General features: G+C 46.0%; 1 protein-coding gene across 9 annotated transcripts in view; it reads left to right on the top strand.

Moving 5' to 3' along the window:
- The window catches only part of clcn3 (chloride channel 3), a 281546-nt gene that overhangs the window by 234433 nt on the left and 23751 nt on the right, over nucleotides 1-23362 (top strand). For all 9 annotated transcript variants that reach the window (XM_072515744.1, XM_072515742.1, XM_072515746.1 and 6 more), the window contains 4 exons: nucleotides 2812-3357; nucleotides 8850-9036; nucleotides 12886-13284; nucleotides 19859-20075. In XM_072515744.1, the coding sequence (XP_072371845.1) occupies nucleotides 2812-3357; nucleotides 8850-9036; nucleotides 12886-13284; nucleotides 19859-20075 (1349 nt within the window). The remainder of the gene's footprint in view (nucleotides 1-2811; nucleotides 3358-8849; nucleotides 9037-12885; nucleotides 13285-19858; nucleotides 20076-23362) is intronic.

Consider the following 23362-nt stretch of genomic DNA (forward strand, 5'->3'; position numbering starts at 1 on the left):
TTCCCAATCATCTGTATCGATTTTCTTCCAATAGTGGGGTGGTTCCCTGATCGCTGGTTGTGTCCTGGTGACTGTCAGTCTGCTTTGTCTCAGCTTCTTCTGGCGCCGGGGAGTCTGTCCTAACATTGTGTATCTAAATATTTCCCTTTTGTCCCCGGAGATGGCTCATTAGTATGTAAATCGTTTGGTAGTTTCTGTCCTGTCTGAGCGTTTAAGGTTCTAATCAACAGACAGAGCTTGCAGCTGCATGTTTCTTAGCATTGTCCAATTTTCCCTGCATTCTTTGCGGGTGTCCATTTTGTTATCGGGACGTGGCCATCCCAGATGGCTACACAGCCCCCCGGGGGCGGGAGAATAGGGGGCTGGGAGCGGGCTCTGACGCCGGAGTGAAACACTCCGGTATTCACTCCGGCGTCGGCACTTAGACTCCCATTGGGAGAATCGCGCCCCGAGCTCTCCCGATAAGGGCGAGGCAATCATTAACCTTTTCAGCTGTATAAATAGAGCTGGTCAGTGTGGTACCTGCTAGAGAGAGAACCAGTAGTGAACTGCTGGTGCTGTGTAAATAGATGTTACTTTCTGTTAGACTCAACAAACCTGTGGTGGACTCGTTGTGGCCCTCACAAAAATTACCCAAGGCAATATCTGCTGTTACTTCAGTAAATGTATATTACACGACTTCTCAAGACTTCCACTCTGCTGTGCAAATCCATTAAAGTTCAGAAACAGACTGCTTCCTGAAAAAAAAGACTCTTTTGGCCTGAAAACTGGATGATTGTTTATTATTTTACACCTTCTTTCAGAACAGAGCTGGTCTCAGGACATCTCCCCCACATAGCCATGTACCTTTCCTTAAATACCTTTTTCCTCTTTGAACTTAACTTTTCCAAAATATAAAAATCTTTAGTTTTCCTATTACCTCCACTTTCAGGCCAAATAAAATTTAATAACCTTCCCTCGTTTACTTATGAAACCATTGTAAGTTGTAATAATAATAATCACTTATTGTCACAAGTAGGCTTCAATGAAGTTACTGTGAAAAGCTCCAGTCGCCACATTCCGGAGCCTGTGCGGGGAGGCATGTTCGGGGAATTGAACCCGCGCTGCTGCCTTGTTCTTCATTTCAAGCCAGCTGTTTAGCCCACTGTGCTAAACCATCCCCTTTGTAAACCTCCTTTGAAATTTAACACCTGAAATTTAACACCCTACCTATCTCGTAATGCAAAATTTAAAAGCTCAACCGATTTGCTTGTAAATCCAACTTCACCATAGCCTCTCATTAAAATTGCATGCATCTAGCAGCTTTATCCTTTTATCTCTCAGCTCTCACAGGCATGTTGTCTTTATTAGTCTTGCCAAATGTAATTAATCACGGGTACATACATATGCACAGAGACACATCCTTCTTTACAGAATACCACCATATTCCCAAAATATTTTTTAAAATAACATATATCTCCACATTGGGGTAACAGCAGACACTTCACTCAAGACACTTCACTCAAGAGTAGAAGCAATCAGGAAAGGTAAAGAGGAAACTGACAGAAATTGAAGCATGGCAAACAACTAGAAGCCTTATGAGGATGAAAGAATGCAGTTTCCTGGGAAACAATCATTTCTGACAAAACTGAAACCTGTATTTATGAATAAAAAGTTCATTTCTGAGGGACAGTGCATATATGTTCAGGTTTTGTCCCCTTTTGTGCCATTTTCCTTGAATAATGGCCTGATGATTTCTTTGGACTGCATCTCTTGTGTTTTGGCTGTATGCAAAGCACACAGCCCCAGAATTAAACAGTTAAGCCAATTCCTTGTGGATTAGAAGTAATTTAATGCTGCTCTCATACGTTCTCTTGAGATCAAACCAACATTTTACAAACTGACTTGAAATTCAATAGGCTAAAATAACTAGTTACATTTATCTACAAATGCAGGTAAAATTATAACATTTAATTAATTAAATTGAAAATGGAATGCAAATGAACTATGATTTTTAAAATATGTTGGTTCATCAAAAGCTCTTGAATTTAAGAAAATCTCTAGTACTTAGTTTTGAATGGCATTTGTACAGGGCGTTCATGTCCCTTAGTAACAGAATAGGATCTTGAACCATATACCTCACTTAATTTTTCTGAAGAGGGAGAAAAAAAGACAGCTTTAAAAGATAATACTGAACAAAATTGCAATGCTATTTTTAGACAGCCCACGCATGCGAGGTTCAGCCAGTTTTAATATGCAGCTACAACAAAACGTCATTTGGTCTGATACATTCTGACAGGATTCATATTGCCTGTTCCTGATATTGAATTTATTTTGATCACCTTGGTGAATGTCAGAAAATAATTTTCCAGAATTTTTTTTCCTTATTGCCCCGAGGTTTATTTTCTAATCTTTTGCTTATCTCAGAAGATCCCATGACTGTGGGGTAGGTAGGAACTGTCTAGTTATGAGACTTCAGCCATCATACGGTATGCTTGATGGGCCAGACTGTTTGTCCTTACCCATCATTTTAATACATTCGTATAATGGCTGAGATTAGTTTAGGATCCCATCTCGTTATCAACCTCCGAACAGCAGCCAGCATTTACACTTAACACCTTGACCTAACAAATCCATTCACTGACAAATAAGCCCTTTTATAAGGAAATGCCAGGCACCCAAAGGAAATGCCAATTTCCCCATTATTATCAATCCTTTTTAAATGGTTTCCGTGATTTTACTTGACCAGTTCATTGTAAATTCTTTATTGGAAAGCTTCTGAAAAATAGAAATGTTGTTTTTAATCACCATTTGAAATCTTTCTCCCTTCAGGTGAGCTACTATTTCCCCCTGAAGACACTCTGGAGATCATTTTTTGCTGCTTTAGTGGCGGCCTTCATCTTGCGTTCCATTAATCCCTTTGGAAACAGCCGCCTGGTCCTGTTTTACGTGGAGTATCACACTCCATGGTACTTGTTTGAACTGATCCCTTTTATCCTCCTGGGTGTGTTCGGAGGGTTGTGGGGAGCCTTCTTCATCCGTGCTAACATTGCTTGGTGCAGACGTCGGAAAACCACAAAGTTTGGAAAGTTCCCTGTCCTGGAAGTCATCACAGTAACCGTCATCACTGCCGTGGTCGCCTTTCCTAATCAGTACACAAGGAAGAACACTAGTGAGTTGATCAAAGAACTTTTTACTGATTGTGGGCCTCTAGAATCTTCACCCCTCTGTGATTACCAGACTGATGCAAATGTCAGTAAACTGTTGGACGACATTCCGGACCGACCAGCTGGTCAAGGAGTTTACGATGCCATAGGAAAACTGGCATTGGCGCTTATATTTAAGATTATTATGACCATCTTCACATTTGGAATTAAGGTAACCCATTCATAACAGTTGTTTTATCCTCCAGCTAAGTAGAATGTTTAGCTATTCAAAGGAGTTTGTTAATTTGACAATTCATACTGTTAAAGGTACATTTAAAACAGCAGGCTGGTACTTTTAATTTTGGCATGATTAGATTCAATAACAACATCTCTATAGTTAGCCATTTCAGCCATCTTTGAACCAAGTTCAGACCACATAAATGGCCTGGTCCAGAAGGTCAAGATGGTAACGGGAATGAATGTTATCCACTTCCCCTTCCTAAACATGTACGTGTTCATTCAGTAAATAAGCCAAGGAAACCGGGAAGGTAACATGTTTAATCCTGGATCTGTCTTGGGTTAGGAGGTGAGCTAGATTAGCAATGGGTGTGCTGCAGTTGGCCTTTGTGTTCCTGGATCACAGGGAAGGTAAATTAGCTGGTAGTCTCATTCCTGATTGTCCTGTAGTCCTGGCGACACGATAGCACAGTGGTTAGCACTGTTGCTTCTCAGCTCCAGTGACTCTCGGCTGGGGGGGGGGGGCGCTGGGGCATCCAGTTGGTTAATGAGTGGGGTGTCTTGTCTATCAATGAGATGTAAAATAGCTCTAATAATCCACCTAACCTGCACATCTTTGGACAGTGGGAGGAAACCGGAGCATCTGGAGGAAACCCACGCATACACGGGGAGAACGTGCAGACTCCGCACAGATAGTGACCCAAGCCGGAATCGAACCTAGGACCCTGGAGCTGTGACGCAATTGGGCTATCCACAATGCTACCGTGCTGCCCACTTTAAGAGCATTCAGAGGGACATAGAACATACAGTGCAGAAGGAGGCCATTCGGCCCATCGAGTTTGCACCGACCCACTTAAGCCCTCACCTCCACCCTATCCCCATAACCCAATAACCCCTACTAACCTTTTTGGTTACTGAGGGCAATTTATCATGGCCAATCCACCTAACCTGCACGTCTTTGGATTGTGGGAGGAAACCAGAGCGCCCGGAGGAAACCCACGCAGACACAGGGAGAACGTGCAGACTCTGCACAGACAGTGACCCAGCGGGGAATCGAACCTGAGACCCTGGCGCTGTGAAGCCACAGTGCTATCCACTTGTGCTACCGTGCTGCCCATATTGAGGTTCATTTCCCAATCACTTGCCTTGTCCATTTTCAACTTTCTGCACCCATCTTCACAACTTACTATTTTTCATAACTTTGTCATCTTCAATTTTTTCTGTTCCTTCAGTCTAGCCACCAATAACTACGGTGAGAAGAATTACCTGGAAACTAATGATGCGGGGGAGGTAGCGGCGTCCACGGTGTGGGAGTCCCTGAAGGCAGTTATCAGAGGGGAGTTGATCTCTATCAGGTCTCATAGAGAGAAGAAAGAAAGAGCGGAGGGAGAAAGGCTAGTCGGGGAGACCCCCGTGACGGGGCTACTGAAAGAGCGCCGGAGGCTGCAGCCGGAATTCGACCTGCTGACCACTAGGAAGGCGTTGGACAGCTGAGGAAGGCCAAAGAGGCTGTCTACGAATACGGGGAGAAAGCGAGTAGAATGCTGGCGCACCAGCTTTGCAAGAGAGAGGCGGCCAGGGAAATTGGGGAAGTACGGGATAAGGAGGGCAACACGGTCATAGACCCAGAGGGGGTGAACAAAGTCTTTAGGGCGTTTTACGGTAAATTGTATGAGTCAGAACCCCCGCCGGGGGGCAGGGAGGGAATGAAGCAATTCCTGGATCAACTGAGGTTCCCAAAGTTGGAAGAGGATCTGGTGGAGGGACTGGGGGCCCCGAGTTTAGGGGACATGCAGTCGGGCAAAGCCCCGGGGCCAGACGGCTACCCTGTAGAATTCTACAACAAATTTTCGGAACTGCTGTGCCCACTCCTGCTAAGGACCTTCAATGAGGCAAAAGAGAGAGGGACCCTCCCCCCAACAATGTCACAGGCTTCAATTTCACTCATCCTCAAACGAGAGAAAGATCCGCTACAGTGTGGATCTTGTAGACCGATATCACTCCTGAATGTAGATGCCAAACTGCTGGCCAAGATCTTAGCTGCTAGGATTGATGACTGTGTCCCTGGGGTAATAGGGGAGGATCAGACAGGCTTCGTCAAGGGCAGGCAATTGAACTCCAACGTACGGAGGCTCCTAAACAACATCATGGTGCCCTCAGAGGGAGGGGAGGCAGAAGTGGTGGCGGCAATGGACGCAGAGAAAGCCTTTGACCGGGTGGAATGGGAGTACCTGTGGGAAGCGCGAAGAAGGTTCGGATTTGTTGAGTGGTTCATAGGTTGGATCCAGCTACTCTACCAGGCCCCAGTGGCAAGTGTGTGCATGAACAGGGTGAGGTCAGAATACGTTAGGCTCCACCGGGGGACAAGGCAGGGGTTCCCCCTCTTCCTGTTATTATTCGCCCTTGCGATAGAGCCGCTGGATATAGCACTGCGGAGTTCAAAGAACTGGTGGGGGTTGGTTTGGGGGGGGGGAGGAGGAGCATCGGGTCTCGCTTTATGCGGATGATCTGCTCCTGTATATTTCGGACCCACTAGAGGGGATGGGGGAGGTCATGCAGATTCTGAGGGACTTTGGCAATTTCTCGGGGTACAAACTAAACGAGAAGATAAGCGAGATGTTCGTGATCCAAGCTAAGGGGCAGGAAAAGGGACTGGGAGAGCTTCCGCTGAAATTGGTCGAGAAGAGCTTTTGGTACCTAGGGATACAGGTGGCTCGAAAGTGGGATGCCCTCCACAAGCTTAATCTATCTCGGCTGGTAGGGCAGATGGAGGGGGACTTCAAAAGGTGGGACATGCTCCCGCTATCTCGAGCGGGGAGGGTGCAGACCGTTAAGATGACGGTCCTCCCCAGATTTCTGTTCGCCTTCCCATCTTCATCCCTAAGTCCTTCTTTAAGCGGGTGAACAAGATCATCTCGGGATTCGTATGGGCAAATAAGACCCCGCGAGTAAAGAGACTGTACCTGGAGCGCAGTCGGGGGGGGGGGGGGGGGGGGGGGGGATGGCACTGCCGAACTTTTGAAGCTACTATTGGGCGGCTAACATAGCCATGATTAGGAAATGGGTATTGGGGAAGGGGTCGATGTGGAAGCGGTTAGAGGCGGCCTCATGTAAAGGTACCAGCTTAAGGGCACTTGTAACGGCACCTCTGCCGTTCTTGCCGGCCCGCTACTCCTCTAGTCCGGTGATGGTGGCGGCATTAAAGATCTGGAGTCAGTGGAGAAGGCACAGGGGGGTGGAGGGAGCCTCAGTCTGGACCCCGATACGCAACAATCACAGATTTGTCCCGGGCAGGATAGACGGAGGGTTTCAAAGCTGGCATAGGGCAGGCATTAAAAAGATGGGGGACCTGTTCATAGACGGGACCTTCCCCAGCCTGAAAACGCTGGAGGAGAAATTCAGTTTGCCCCCTGGAAATGCTTTCAGATACCTCAGGTACGCGCCTTTCTGAAAAAGCAGGTGGTATTATTTCCACTGCTACCCCCATGCAGGATACAGGATAGGGTGGTCTCCGGCACCTGGGTAGGGGAGGGGAAGGTTTCGGACAATTACCGGGAACTTCAGGAGGCGGAGGAAGCCCCAGTGGAGGAGCTTAAGGGCAAATGGGAGGAGGAGCTAGGCGGGGAGCTGGATGCGGGCCTGTGGGCGGACGCCCTTAACAGGGTCAATTCCTCCTCATCATGTTAGCTTAATCCAGTTTAAGGTGGTCCACCGGGCACACATGACAGCAACCAGAATGAGCAAGCTCTTTGGGGTTGAGGATAGATGTGCGAGATGTGCGGGAAGCCCTGCAGATCATGTCCATATGTTCTGGGCGTGCCCGGCTCTTAAGGGATTCTGGCACGGATTTGCTAAGGCAGTGTGCAAGATCTTAGGCACGTGGGTGGTGCCGAGTCCAGAGATAGCGATCTTTGGTGTGTCAGACAATCCGGGAGTTCATGAAGTGAAAGAGGTCGACGTATTGGCCTTTGTCTCCCTGGTAGCCCGGAGACGGATTCTTTTAATGTGGAGGGACTCGAAACCCCTGAGTATAGAGACCTGGGTTAGTGACATGGCTGGGTTTATCAGTCTCGAGAAAATAAAGTTTGCCCTTAGAGGGTCCATGGCGGGGTTCTCTCGGAGGTGGCAGCCGTTCCTCGACTTTCTCGGAGACCAGTAAAGGCCAGCAGTAGCAGCATCCCGGGGGGGGGGAGGTAATCGTTATATTGTATTCCTTTCTTTGTACATAAGGTTAACATTTTTTTTCTTTCCCTTTGTCCTGTTCATTGTTGCGTACGGTTATGCAAAAAAATGTTTTTTGACAAAAATTTGAATAAAAATAATTTTTTAAAAAACTACAGTGTAAAGATGGAACCCGAGAACATATCTCTCGGACCACTATTTTCCGTGATGAAAGTGCTAGAAAATCTCAGCAGGTCTGGCAACACCGGTGGATAGAGAAACAGAGTTAGCGTTTTGAGTCCATATGACTCTTCTTCAGGACTATTTTCCACATTTCACCTTGATTGCCACATTCTGTCTCCTACTGCCCAAATCAAAGGAGTACCCCCCCCCCCTTCAATTCTGTTCTCATTTTGGCTAATAATTGCCAAAGTGAAATCTTACCAAAAGTCGCTTGAAGTCCTAAAGGTAACATACACCTTACTTGTGACCTCCTCAGAAAATTCAACTGATTAGCCGATCACCGAGATTAAGCAAGTGACCGGCACCCGCAAAACTGTGTCACTGCAGGGAATTGGAGTTTTCCAGGAGAAATTTAGTCAACTAATTAAAGTTAAAGCCACAGATGATAAGTCGCTGTTTTGGATCATTAGTTGAGTTATTGCATCGTGATGTGAAACAGTTAAAAGATATTGAGAGTCTGGATAAAGGCTATAGTTTAAAACAGTACTCCCATAGGCCTGGAACGGACTTGGCTTCAGCTCCCCGAAGTAAATGTGTAACTTACACTGTCCTGGTCCACTATATTCGTCTGAGAATGTGAACGAGTAAAAAAATGAGCATTAACAGCAAACGTGGAGGAGCAATGTGATACGCTGAACGTTGGTCTTCCAGTATATTCTGCTGATGCTAAATGGAGTTTGGATGTTTCTCCACAGTTTAGGTAAGAAACAAATAGAAATTGTAAAGAAAAATCCTTAAAGCTCACGAGCTTATGAGCTCCAATAGATACTGTCTGAGTGCAGAATGATCAATATTGACATGGCGTGCATTATGTCGCATGTCGCTAAACTCTTTATAAAAAGGTATTTTTGCTTGCTTGATTTCTCTTCATTTTGGGGTTGGTTTAGCACACTGGGTTAAATAGCTGGCTTTTAAAGCAGACCAAGGCAGGCCAGCAGCACGGTTTGATTCCAGTACCAGCCTCCCCGAACAGGAGCCGGAATGTGGCGACTAGGGGCTTTTCACAGTAACTTCATCTGAAGCCTACTTGTGACAATAAGCGATTTTCATTTCATTTCATTTCATTTTGCTATTTTTTTGTAGGTACCTTCAGGCCTCTTCATACCAAGCATGGCAATCGGTGCCATTGCTGGTAGAATTGTGGGCATTGCAGTGGAGCAACTGGCCTATTATCATCATGACTGGTTCATATTTAGCCAGTGGTGCAATGTTGGAGCAGACTGTGTTACTCCAGGCCTGTATGCAATGGTTGGTGCTGCAGCTTGTTTGGGTAAGTAACCTTCATTGGCAGTGAATTAATTTTGTTTTTGAGAGTTTTTCCTGAAGATTTGCATAGTCCAAAATGTATGTTTTAGCTGTTACGTACACATGGGTTTCCCTAAGGATAAGGAAGGAGTGTTTGGAGGAAAAAATGCAAGAAAGCATCATGTGTAAAAAGTTAACTTGTGTTCCATGCCCGCCAAATTTAGAATGGATAGATATCTGAAGAATTAATCGAAAATTCACCATGTGCCAAAAAAGGGGGAATCGATTCTGGAGTTAACTTCTTGTTTTATTCATTGGGTTCTCACAAGTGGTGCTTGACAATTTGGAAGGGGTTGGTAGCCTAGACTAGCAACTCCGTGGTCCCTGTTTGATCCGGCAGAACTGAATCCCTGCCCTCAAATCCCCCAATCTCTTTCTAGGGCAAAAGCAAGAGCGAATCAATTGATCTCCGAAGCAACTCTAGATTCTGATACCAGATTGTTTTTTTTTTGCCATAGTCCACTCACTTATTTGCAAGGCAGTTATTTGGAATTTCAGCTTAAGCAACAGCATGTGTCCAAAGATATTTGTCCCTAATTCTTTCCACTTTATTTTTATGCAGCACTTAATTTATAAGCATTGAGTCATAACATTTGGATTATTACAATCATTTAGGGCTTTTGAATGCTAATGAATTCTTATTCTATTTTATTCCCAGCAGTAATCAACATCAATTGTGAGATATATGTGTATGTTACAGTTGTCCCTTAATATTTACTAGACAAAGTGTTTAATTAGCCAAAATGCAGTGACAGGCTGTCTGTTTCCTTCCAAGCAAGACATTCCAATGAACCGAAATGAGACTAGTGCCCTTGCAGGGAATAGATTCATAGAATTCCGACAGTGCAGAAGAGGCCATTCAACCCCTCGAGTCTTCACCGATCCTTCAAAAGACTACCTTACCTAGGCCCAATTCCCCTGTCTGGTACTGTCAGTAAGATTGAAAAAAGTGATTGATCTACCACCACTGCAGATGAGACTACTCTTGTGAGTAGTACTGCCTGTGGCATTAAACCAACGTCCAACCTGCCATGGAATTTGTCCCTTCATGCCAGTGCTAGATCTAAGAGAAGCTCAGCAAGTCCCACACCCCCACCTTTTACCCAGAGCATTGCAATTTTTTCCCCTTAGGTGCTGACAGGTGCTGTTCCAATTCCCATTTGATAACCCTGATTGTATGTGCCTCCACCACACTCTCAGACGGCACATTCCATATCCCAACCATTTGCAGGGTAAAAATGTTTCCCCCCACTTTGCTGCTGGTTCTGTGACCACCCACCTTAAATCAATGTCCTCTGCATTTCGACCTATCTGCCTTCTCTTTACTCCAGCAATGATATCAAAATAGGAGACTCGGGCATTGAAATCCTACCGAGTGTTAATTGATTTTTACTAATAACTGTTAAAATAATTTGCATAGGAATCTTACAAAAGCCTATGAACCAGTTCACTAAAAATACCGCAGAGCGTCAAATCATCAGTGTTCTTCTGCTTGCTTTAGAATAATCTGCATGTTAACCAACCAGTTCCGAAACCCAGAGAAGTGAAAGTTGGATCTGCACAGCAGGTCAATCAGTATCTGTAAAGAAGAAGAAAGAGGTTGACATTTTGGGTGGAAACTCTTCACCATATTTCTGGTGGAGAGGTTTGTTAGAATATTTCTTTTCACATTTTACAGCATTTTAAATTCAGACTTGAAGATTGCAGTGGGGTTTGAATGTTGCTGGCGGAGATTTTGCAACACAGGAGGCACTTGGGTCAGAAAAACAAACCTTGAATTGTACGTGCAATTTGTAGGGTGATTGCAGAAGCAATTTCTGTTTGCCTGCAATTTTGTGTCCGACCCAGATCTATGGTATGCTTCACAACAGATTCTCCTGTCTGGAGAAATTGGGCGCACCTAGCGGTGTGTTTCTCAGTAGCGGCAAAAACGGCCCGCTATCAAACGGGGATCTTTTTTATGGGTTCTTTTGTTGGCATCAGCGAGGAGCACCCTGCCCAGGCTGCACTTATCTTAATTTCCTGTACTGACAAGATCGGGCAGCCATTTTTAAATGCCACATCAATCTCTCAACCCACTTCGGACTCCCGACCATGTCCTCTGGACCCCCCCCCCCCCCCCCCCCCAGCACCCCAACTTGCTTGTTTTGGGCTCATGCCCCCCCCCCCCCTCCTCAGAAGGGCACCCAGGGTCCGAACCCTGGCACAGGCAACCTAGCATCTGGGCACTTTGGCACTGCCAGCCTGGCACCCTGACAGCGCCACGGTGCCAGGCTAGCAGTGCCACGGTGCCCTTGTAGCAGCGGTAGTGCCAGGGTACCACCCAGTCCAGAGCCCGACCACCCAGGAGCCTCCGATGGCCTGGGAGACCCACCCAGTGCTGTTATGCCTGGTCCATGTTTGTCTCCCAGGCATTCATTCCTGGGCCTCAGGAAGATCAGGCGCCGAGATCCAGATTGCAACATCTCACGAGATCCCATTGCATCTCGTGACGCAGTCCAAGCGTTGCGAATCTTCTTGCGAGATTTAACAGCCTCATCGCGTCACCAAGTCAGGCGCAAGAAGGCAGTTCGCTCATTGAGTTTAACATGTTTGAAGCTCAGATTAAGCTGTTGTTGCATGTTATCTTATTGAGTCCCGAACTGGTAAAGTCATGTATTGGTGAAAGACAGGGTAAATAGATATGCTATTTTGATGGCCTTTGACCTGGAAGCAATGCTATGGAATCTTTAATTGTTTTTAAGATTTTTGAAAAGGACTTGAAAGTGTGCATCAATTGTAAAGGGATCAATTGTAATTTACTTTGATAATAAGAAGCACCTACCCTTGACCTCAAGGCAGTACCAACAGAGAGGAAGTTGAAAAAGAAGCTGTGGCTGGCAGACACAAAAGAGAGTTGCAAAGGAGGAATACAAGTAGAGGAGCTGGAGGATAAAGGCAAACAGCACACAGTTGCAGACAAAAAGGGAAAAGTGCAGACAGATCCAGGGCAGAAAGAGGAACACAATATTCTTGTGAGGTGAAAAAGCAAATCTCTGAAAAGAGGGTCACATTTTCTGTTTCGTAGAAAAGGAGAAAGGAGCTGGTTAAAAAGGTCTAAAACCTGGAAATTGTGTGAATAGCTTGGAGACGCTAAAGAGCTTAGGTGTTTCCCCAGAAGTGGCCAAAGCGTGTCCCGGGCTTTATCGGTTGGCCAATTGAAAAGGAACTCTGGAAAGTTGCACCATCAGGATTGTCGTGACTCGCGGAAGAGAAGGTTCATAGATGTGCACCTTGCTGGTGGTAGTAATACACTTGAAACTGGGAGGTGAAAAGCTGTTGTCGGATAGGACTTGTGACCTACCCTGCGTGGATAAAGAACAGCATAGTGTGGAAATATGCTAGTGCCACATTTGTGCAGGGGGAAGTGATGCAGGTGGTTGTGGTCCTGTAAGACATATTTATGTTTATATTGACTATTTGAAATGAAATTTACCCTTTTAGTTGAAGTACCATTTGCCTTTTATTTCATGTTCATTTACATTGATTCCGATTTGTTTGAAAGAAAATGTGATAAGAGGTGAAATCTTGTCGGTCATTACTTCTCTGGGGGTCTTTTGGTAAATTTGGTTTCCGGTTTCCCCACAGGGTTTGTAACAATACAGTAGTTACTGGGGAAAGGATGGCTTCTTCTCACTGGTGTGAAATTCTTCCTCACCAGAAGTGTGAAGGAGATGTGTAGTCGCTTATCAAATGCATGATGTGATAAAATATGGGATGGATAGAGAATGAGTGTACATATTTTCTGAACTAATTTTTTTCTTTTGTTTGACAGGTGGTGTGACACGGATGACAGTTTCCTTGGTGGTAATTGTTTTCGAGCTGACTGGTGGACTGGAGTACATTGTCCCTCTCATGGCAGCTGTAATGACCAGCAAGTGGGTGGGCGACGCATTTGGCAGGGAAGGCATCTACGAATCGCACATCCGCCTGAATGGGTATCCATTCCTGGACGCTAAAGAAGAGTTCACTCATACAACACTGGCTGCGGATGTGATGCGGCCTCGGAGAAACGAGACTCCTCTTTCAGTCATGACGCAGGATGACATGACTGTCGAAGACCTAGAAGTGATGATTAATGAAACGACTTACAATGGTTTTCCTGTCATTGTGTCACGAGAATCTCAAAGACTAGTTGGATTTGCACTAAGAAGAGATATAACTATTGCATTAGGTACGGGTTGATTTTCCCATGTTTCTTCAATAGTGTTATAATACATGTATGTCCCGGATCTGCTTGTTAAATAGTGGACCTGAACATTTTAGTTCGGAATTGTGAGCTCACTTCTCAAAAAAGCTCCTTAACTTTGCCACCTCAGATGGACTTTTTAGCCCCATTCACAGATAAGAATATCTCTAATCACCACATTCCATTAATCTCCCCCCCCCTCCCCCCATCCAAGTCCCAATCCTACCGCCTTCTGAAGCCACCATGGGGAAAAACTATCCCCCAATTCATGTACAGGTAGATCTTCAAAGTCCCAACTGACTAGCTTTTAGCCCTCCATTCGCCACAACATTTCTGCAGCTACTAACTTGCTCAACCGCCCTCTTACCTCCACCTTGAATGACTTAGCCTCCAGTTAAACCATTACTGTCTCTCACCCTGACCACCCCCCACTCCCCCAGTACAGCTCTCAATTCATCTGCACTTCCTTAAGTCCAAGGAACACAGGCTGGAAAGGATATGACGGATAGCTGGTTTAGCCATGCACTGCCAGATCAGGCAGGATCAAGTAAATCACTGTCAGCGCCTCCTCTTGCCTGCTGAACTGTTCACTATTTGTGAATCCCCGGCTTCTTTTCTGCACTGTAAATTGTCTTTTTAAACGCTTCTCTGGTCTCCTCCACCCTCACTTCTAATTATAGGGACAAGGAGGTCATGGACATCTTTGTGGCTAAGATAGAGACAACCTAGACCCAATCATCTTCAGCTGCTTCATCAATGACCTGCCTTCCATCATAAAGTCAGAAGTGAGGATGTTTGCGGATGACTGCACAATGTTCAGCACCATTCGCGACTCCTCAGATAATGAAGCAGTCCATGTCCAAATGCAGCAAGACCTGGACAATATCCAGGCTTGGGCTGACAAGTGGCAAGTTACCTTCGTGCCACACAAGTGCCAGGCAATGACCATCTCCTACAAGAGATGGACCATCACCCCTTGGCATTCAATGGCATTACCATCGCTGAATCCCCCACAAACAACATCCTGGGGGTTACCATTGATCAGAAACTAACCATAACTGGACTAGCCACATTAATACTGTGGCTACCAGGGCAGGTCAAAGGCTAGGAATCCTACGGTAAGTAACTCACCTTCTGACCTCCCCCCAAGCCTGTCAACCATCTACAAGGCACAAGTTAGGAGTGAGTGCAATACTCTCCACTTGCCTGGATGAGTGCAGCTCCAACAACACTCAAGAAGCTCGACACCATCCAGGACAAAGCAACTCGCTTGATTGCTCCACCTTCCACAAACATTCAAACCCTCCACCACCGACGAACAATGGCAGCCTTGTGTACCATCTACAAGATGCACTGCAGTAAGTCACCAAGGTTCCTTAGTCAGCACCTTCCAAACCCACGGTCACTACCATCTAGAAGGACAAGATACCTGATAACCCCACCACCTGGGGTTCCCCTCCAAGTCACTCACCACCCTGACTTGGAAATATATCGCCGTTCCTTCGCTATTGCTGGGTCAAAATCCTTGAACTCTCTCTCTAACAGCACAGTGGGTGTACCTACACCCAAGGGACTGCAGCGGTTCAAGAAGGCAGCTCACCACTACCTTCTGAAGGGCAACTAGGGATGGGCAATAAATGCTGGCTTAACCAGCAACACCCACATCCCGTAAATAAATTTTTAAAAACACATTTAAGACAAAGATGAGGAGAAACTTTTCCCACAGAGGATCATGTCAAAAGGCAGTGGAAACAGTGTGTGAGAATGTTTTCAGCAGAGCTATATAGGTGCTTGATTAATAAGGGGATGAAAGGTTATCAGGGACAGGCAGGAATATTGGTGTGAAGTTACAATCAGATCAACCATGATCTTATTGACCTCGTTCTTCAGGTGTTGTCCTTTTTCTTTTAAGACAGCCATCATCAGATCTGAAGAAGACAACCCTTGATCCCTCCAGCCTTTCAAAGGACTGCCCCATACTTTCCAAAACCCTTGAATGTGTGGTCATCTCCCAAATCCATCCCCACACCTTTCTCAGAACTCCATGTTTCAACCCCTCCAATCAGCTTCCAGTCCCTGCCATAGAACTGAAATGGGTCATCTCAAAGTCACAAATATGTGGCTGTGACAAAGGTAAGTTATCCCTCCTCGTCCTTCTCGACCTGTCTGCAGCCTTTGGCACAGTTGAGTGTCACCATCTTCCTTCAACTCCCTTCCACTGTCATCTAATTGGAGGGGATAGCCCTCTTCTGATTCATCAGTACATCACCTGCCATGGCTTCTTTGAGTGACCTACTCCTACTTCTATTTCCTATGTTTTGATCTTATAATTTTCCTGCTGTTGCACCATTGTCTCCCCTGTCCACCAAGGATCTATCCTTGGCCTTCTCCCATTTCTCATCTACCTGCTGGCCTTTGGTGATATCATCCAAAAATAGAGTGTTAGTTTTCCCGTGGATGCTGATGACCCTCGGCTGTCCCTCACCACCATCTCTCTCAATGCTTATCTGGCATCCAGAACTAGATGAACATAAATTTTCTCCAGTTAAATATTGGAAATCATAGAATCATAGAATTTACAGTGCAGAAGGAGGCCATTCGGCCCATTGTGTCTGCACTATGTTATGGGCCAGGGTTTAGAGAACCCGAAGTGTATCATGGAGTTCACCTGACCCGCAACTTTTAATAGATTGTGGTATGGGGAGCACATGGCCCACTCTACAGGTGTGGTACAGCAGAAATCGAAAAATATTTTTAAAGCAAAACAATGTTTATTCTATGAACTCAAGTTAACCTTTTTGAAACATACAGTGAACATCTTAGCAACCAATAATTCAAATACAACCCCCAAAGAATACAACACTAAGTAATCCTTAATAACTTCCCAAACAACATCCAGAAGACAGAAGAAACTCCTTTCAAGAAGCACATTAGGTTTACATTCACTACTGAGAACATTTATAATTCTGAATTCAGCAAATTATCATGAGATAGTCTTTTGATGGCAGAGAGAACAGCAGTACACCTGCTTGGTCTGGCTTCAGCTCCAACACTGAAAACGAAACTAAAACACACCCTGCAGCAAACAGCCTAAAACAAAAGTAAAAAGCTGACAGACAGCCCAGCTCCACCCACATTCTGACATCACTGATAAACACCCATTTCTTAAAGGTACTCTCGCAATACAACTGGCACCACTTAGCCCAGTAACCCCACGTCTCCACTTAACCCAATAACCCCACTTCACCTTTTTTTGACACTAAGGGCAATTATGCATGGCCAATCCACCTAACCTACAGATCTTTGGACTGTGGGAGGAAACCGGAGCACCCGGAGGAAACCCACGCAGACACGGAGAGAATGTGCAGACTCCTCACAGTGACCCAAGCCGCAAATCGAACCTTGGACCCTGGAGCTGTGAACCAACTGTGCTAACCACTGTGCTACCGTGTTGCCCTGTCAATGACTGAAGTTATTGTTTTCAGTACTCATTCTAACCTCCCTAGCTACTGACACCGTCCCTTTTCAGGGCAGCAGTCTACAATCTTGATGTCATATTTCACCCTGATATGAGCTTCCAACCATGGGTGGGATTCTCTGAGCCCCCGCCGGGTCGGAGAATTGCCGGTGGGCGGCGTGAATCTCGCCCCGCTGCCCCGACGCTGGCTGCCGAATTCTCCGGCACCGGTATTTTGGCGGGAATCGCGCCGCGGCGGCCGCTAGCAGTGGCCCCACCGGCGTTTCTCCGGCCGATGGGCTGAGCGGTCGCCCGTTTTCGACCGGTCCCGCCGGCGTAAGTCAAACCAGGTCTGTACCGGCGGGACCTGGCTCTACGGGCGGCCTGCAGAGTTCATGTGGGGGGGGGGGGTATCTGGTCCCGGGGGGTGCCCCCACAGTGGCCTGGCCCGCGATCGGGTCCCACCGATCCGCGGGCGAGCCTGTGCCGTGGGGGCACTCTTGTCCTCCGCGCCGGCTGCTGTCAACCTCCGCCATGGCCGGCGCGGAGAAGAACCCCCCTGCGCATGCACTGGGATGCACCAGCGCACGTAGGCGTTCCCGCTTATGCCCCAACTCGCGCCGGCCGGCGGAGGCCCTTCGGTGCCGGTTGGCGCGGCACCAAGCCCTTCCCCGCCGGCGCTGGCCTAGCCCTTGAAGTTGCGGAGGATTCCGCACCTTCCGGGCGGCCCGACGCCGGAGTGGTTCACGCCACTCCTCGGTGCTGGTACGACCCGCCCCGCCGGGTAGGGGAGAATCCCGCCCCCTATATTTGCATAATCGCTACGGCTGCCTATTTCCACCTCAGTAATATCACCTGACTTTTCCCCGTCTTGGCTCATCTGCTGGTGAAACTCTCCTTCATGACTTGTTAGCTTTAAACTTGACTATTGCAATACATTCCCACACTCTACCCTCCATAAACATGAGTTCATCCAAAGATCTGCTGCCGTTTCAACTCTCATCAAGTCCATTCATCTGTTGCCCTGTGCTCCCTGTCAAGCTTTTAGAATTCTCATCCTTATTTTCAAATCCCTCCATGACCTCACTCCTCCCTTTCTCTGTAATCTACTCCAGTCCTACGATCCTCCCTGACATCAACGATCATTGAATTCTCGCCTTTTGAGCATCCTTGATTTTAAATCGTTCCATCATTGGTGGCCTTTGCATAGGCTCTAACCTCCGGAATTGCTACTCTCTTGCTTTCTTCCTGAAAGGCACTCCTTAAAAACTACTCCTTTGACCAAGCTTTCGGTTAGCTGATTTAATACATCGATTTATGTAGTTCGGTGGATTACATCAATATCTACTGATCGTTATTTAAGGGGAAACTGAAGCTAAATCTGAACCAAAGGATCTGTATCTCTACAGGGTCTTGATAACACCACACCTAGACTAGTGTGTGCAGTTTTGATCTCCTTATCTAAGAAAGATATACTTGGCATAGATGAGTGCAGTGAAGGTTCACCAGACTGATTCCTGGGATGGCAGGCCAGTCGGAGGCAGAGAGATTGTGTTGACTGGGTCTGTATTCCCTAGAATTTAGAAGAATTAGAGGAGATCTTATTGAAACATATCAAATTCTGACGGGCTGGCCAGATTGGATACAGGGACGTTGTTTCCACTGGCTGGCACGGACGGTTTCCTCCGGGCGGTACGCTACTACAGTGGTTAGCACTGTTGCTTCACAGCTCCAGGGTCCCAAGTTCAATTCCCGGCTTGGGTCACTCTCTGTGTGGAGTTTGCACTTTCTCCCTGTGTGTGCGTGGGTTTCCTCCCTCAGTCCAAAGATGTGCAGGTTAGCTGGATTGACCGTGCTAAATTGCCCTTAGTGTCCAAAAAGGATAGGTGGGGTTACTGGGTTGCGGGGGTGGGTGGAGGTGTGGGTTTAGGTAGGCTGCTCTTTCCAAGAGCCGGTGCAGACTCGATGGGCGAATGGTCTCCTTCTGCACTGTAAATTCTATGATTCTGTGGAGGATCTAGAACAAAGGGTCACAGTCTCAGGATACAGGGTAGACCATTTAGGACTGAGATGAGAAGAAGCTTCACTCAGAAGTTTGTGAACCTGTGGAATTCCACAGAAGGCTGTGGAGGTCTAGTCACTTAATCTCTTTTTTCAGAAGATTTCTAGACTCGGAAGCTGTCAAGGGGAATAGGGAGAGCGCAGGAGTATGGTGTTGAGATAGAGGATTGGCCATGATGATATTTAATGGCAGAGCAGGCTCGAGGGGCTGAATGGCCTACTCCTATTTTCTATGTATCATTAGGAAAAATGATGCAAAGCTTGCAGAATTAGCAGAATAAACTTGAGGCAACGTTTCAAATCTTAAAAAGGTCCTCAAGTGTTACTGAAACTCCCATTAAAATTTCTTAAATTTTTTGGAAAAAATAGTAAAAGTGCTTCCAACAACGTGGAGCATCTAATCTGTTGTGCAGTGGGATATCTCTTTACGTTACAATCCTCCAAAGCAATGAGTTCCTGATTTTCAGGGTTTGATAGAAGGCAGACTGATTTGTTGCATGGGGGAGGAGAAGGTTAGAAGTGACATTAGCCTGGGGACATTCTCATATATTCTCCAGTTAGCCCATTTCAAGATATTTTTTACATGATTTTTAGCCGCAGGCTACCATCTCCTTCCAGCCAGTGATTGTTCGCAGCACAATACAAAGTGGAAGGGGGAGAAAATAATGCTGTTTTAAATTTTTATTCACAAAGGACAGTGGAAATCATGAAGCAGTTGTTCCTGACCATGTCCTCTGCAGTTGATGTATTTCAGTGCAGTCAGCAAGTTCTTGATTGTTGCTGCAATTTGAAAATGACCAGTGCAGATCCTGTAATCATATTTCAATAATGCAAACTCTAAAGTATAGTTAACCAGTGCAATCAGAACGTTTACTAAAATACTCAAAATCCCCATATCCTGAGTTCCTGGCAGTAGCGGGGTGTTGGTGGATTGGGATATGCAGTGGAAACTGGAGAGCAACTAGAAGCCACAAACAGAAATGCTGTCTTTTGACTGCTATGATTATTAGTTTTGTGATTTTCCTTTCTCACCCTCTTTAGAAAATGCAAGAAGAAAACAAGAAGGTATTGTCAGCAGTTCAAGGGTACACTTTACCCAACATGCTCCAACACTTCCCGCAGACAGTCCACGCCCACTGAAGCTGCGGAGCATTCTTGATATGAGTCCTTTCACAGTTACAGATCATACGCCAATGGAGATTGTGGTGGACATCTTTCGTAAACTGGGTCTGAGGCAATGTCTTGTAACTCACAATGGGTAAGTCTAATGTGGTCCTGAATCATACCCAAGAGAACATGTAATTCATAGGTTTGTTTGCAAAACCCAGCTGGGATGTTTGAACTTGCACTATCGAACTTGCATGCAGAACCTTAAGCTATATTCCTGAACATTTTTAAATGGTTAGTTCTCTGTTGTAAAACTAGGCAAGATGAGATTCTGCTAGAAATGGAGATGAACAAGAAGTTTCAAATATATTTCAGCTGAGAAACTGGTTAAGAGAGCAGGAACCTGTAAGGTATTCTTTTTTAATTTGAGGATGCTGCAAGCTAATCTGTGATTTTTTTTCCCTCTCCATGGATAGGCTTCTTCCACAGTCAATCACCCTCCACACGCATATGCACAATTAGAATTTGCCATCATTCCCGAGGAAAGAATCTGACTCCCTTCTGCAGCAAGTCTAGTAGGCGATGCTCTCATTTTGTTGTCTACAAGGCTACATTCTCTTCTGTTCTGAATCAAACTTCAAGTCCGACTTAACCCCATTCACAAGGCTAGCAAAGTTCAATCTTTGGAGCAAGGCCCAATCATGGGTCACCCGGATTCCCAGATAACAAACGCTTGACTTGGCCAAACGAAAAGGCAACGTCCCCAAATTGGTTCCCCTCCATGGAGAATTCGCCAAAAAGTGTTCACTTTTCTCCAGATTCAACTTATACCCCAAGAAGGAGCCAAAATGCCTAAGTAGCTTCATTATCTCCTCCACAATGGAGAGTGGATCCATTACATACAGCAGCAGATCATCTGCATACAAGGACACCCTATGCTCCTTCCCTCCCCCCTCTACCCCCCACCACCCCGCTGACCATGACGCTAAGCCAGAGACTCGACTGCCAAGGCAAACAAAAGTAGGGGCAATGGACAACTGTGCCTCGTACCCCTACACAACTGGAAGTAGCCCGAGCTCAGGCCATTCGCATGAACACTTGCGGTGGGGGCCCTGTACAGAAGACGGACGAAAGATATAAACTTAGGCCCAAAACCTAACCTTCCAAGGATGTCAAATGGGTACCCCCACTCCACCCTATCAAAAGCCTTTTCAATAATCACCTCTTGCTCAGGGACCTGAGAGGAGGACAGGATGGTATTAAGTAGACGACTTATGTTGGCGATAGCTGTAGGCTCTTAACAAAACCAGTCTGTTTCTCCGAAATTACCACTGGAAGACAAGGCTCGAAAAGCATTGCCAGCACCTTTGCCAACAGCTTAGCGTCGGCGTTCAACAATGAGATGGGACGGTAACAACATTCGGATCACTACCCTTCTTCAGAATCAAGGAGATCGATGCCTGCATCAGTGTGACTGGCAATACCCACCGGGACATGGAATCATTAAACATATCTAACAACAATGGGATCAGCTGACCCGCAAACCTCTTATAGAATTCAATTGGGAATCTGTCCGGGGCTGGAGCTTTACCTAACTGCATTAAACCCATACATTTCATGATATCCTCCTCCACTGGGAAGGACAAGCCATCCAAAAATTCCATCATGGGCAACATCTCCGGGGGCTCCGAAATACAGAGGCTTCGGTAAAAGACCTCAAAAACAGCATTGACCTTCGCTGGGACGGAGACCAACCCACCACTCGGGTCCCGTCTGGGTCTGCCATTATTTTAACTGCTGAAAATGATACCCTTCTATACCCCAACCACCGGGTGCTACTATAAAAGCCCAAATGAATACCTGCCCCACCTAATCCTTCTGTGGCCTTGTTGATCCGCAAATGGATCCCCTGCAAAAACACATCAGCATTCAAACTCTTAAGATGCGCAAACATCCTGGGTCTTTTTACTGGGCCGTTCACCCCCTTACATTCCAAGTAACCAGCTAGACAGGGCAGGGGGCAGTCTACCACCCCCCCCCCCCCAACCCAATCAAGAGTCAGCCATTCCCATCATGTGGGGTAACCAAGCAACTACCCAGAGAGTGTCAACACTGGGCCCACCCAAGATGGTCATCAGAACAGAACAAAGAAAAAAAAATTGTACCGTCAGAGAACTAATAATAATAATTTTTATTAGTGTCACAAGTAGGCTTATATTAACACTGCAATGAAGTTACTGTCACCACACTCCGGCACCTGTTCGGGTACACTGAGGGAATGTCCAAATCACCTAGCAGCACGTCTTTCGGGACTTGAGAGGAAACCCACGCAGGCAAGGGGAGAACGTGCAGACTCCGCACAGACAGTGACCAAGCCGGGAATCGAACCCGGGTCCCTGGCGCTGTGAAGCAACAATGCTAACCACTGTGCTACCATGCCGCCTTAGCCAACCTAACTTGTCTAGCATCCCTTACTTTTATATGGCACTTTTCAAGTGGAGAAACGTCACAAGCACTTCACAGGAGTGTTATAGAGCAACATTTGACACCAGGCCTCATAAGGTGATGAGAAGCATGGTCAGGTAGCAGATTTTTTTGTCCCTTAAAGGAGTGGGTTGGAGAGGAAGAGATGTTTTAGGGCTGGAATTCCAAAATTATTATTTCTGGGCAAAACTAAGGCAAATTAAAGACGTGAAAGTGTGAGGCCATCCAGTTTTGATCCGCAGAACCAAATATTTTTCTTCATGAGGAGAAACTAGGGATTGATGTGTCCAAGTGCACCTCATTTAAAGTTACTTCATAGGTACAAATAATAATCAAGACCGGGCTGGAATGCAAAACTGAGAATCTGACATTTCAGTTGCACAGAGCCTTGGCCTGATCCCACCTGAATTACCAAGTTCAGTTTTAGGCTTCAAACTTAGGATGTTAATTTGGCCTTGAAGGACACCGCCCAGATTTACCATAATAACCTGAGGCTTTAAATGGCTAATTTATGAGAATATGTTTCATAAACGTGGCTTTTATTCCCTACATTTTGGAGGTTGAGGGTTGAGCGAATTAAGGAGTGTAAAATTGGAAAGCGAAAAATTGGCTTAGGTAGAGAAGATGTTTCTTTTGCTGAACAGTTCCAAAACAAGGGGGCATAAACCTAAAATAAGCTAGGTTACTTAGGAGTGAATTCAGGAAACGTCATTTCAGTCAGAAATTAGTGGAATTCTGGAATTCTTTCATCTCCAAATGACTGACTTTTGGGACAATTGAAATTTTTAAGGCTTCAGAGTGATGAATCTTTGTTACGTAATGTTGTAACATGAGTTCTATGGATGTCTGATGAGATCTTGAGATTTGGATATTTAAACACGGTGTTCTTTAACTGTTTACACATCCTAGATTACTGTCGTGAATGGTGATGCTTCCATACAGGAAGGCTGCTTC

Source organism: Scyliorhinus torazame, chromosome 9 (assembly GCF_047496885.1).
Source record: "Scyliorhinus torazame isolate Kashiwa2021f chromosome 9, sScyTor2.1, whole genome shotgun sequence".
Classification (NCBI taxonomy): domain Eukaryota; kingdom Metazoa; phylum Chordata; class Chondrichthyes; order Carcharhiniformes; family Scyliorhinidae; genus Scyliorhinus; species Scyliorhinus torazame.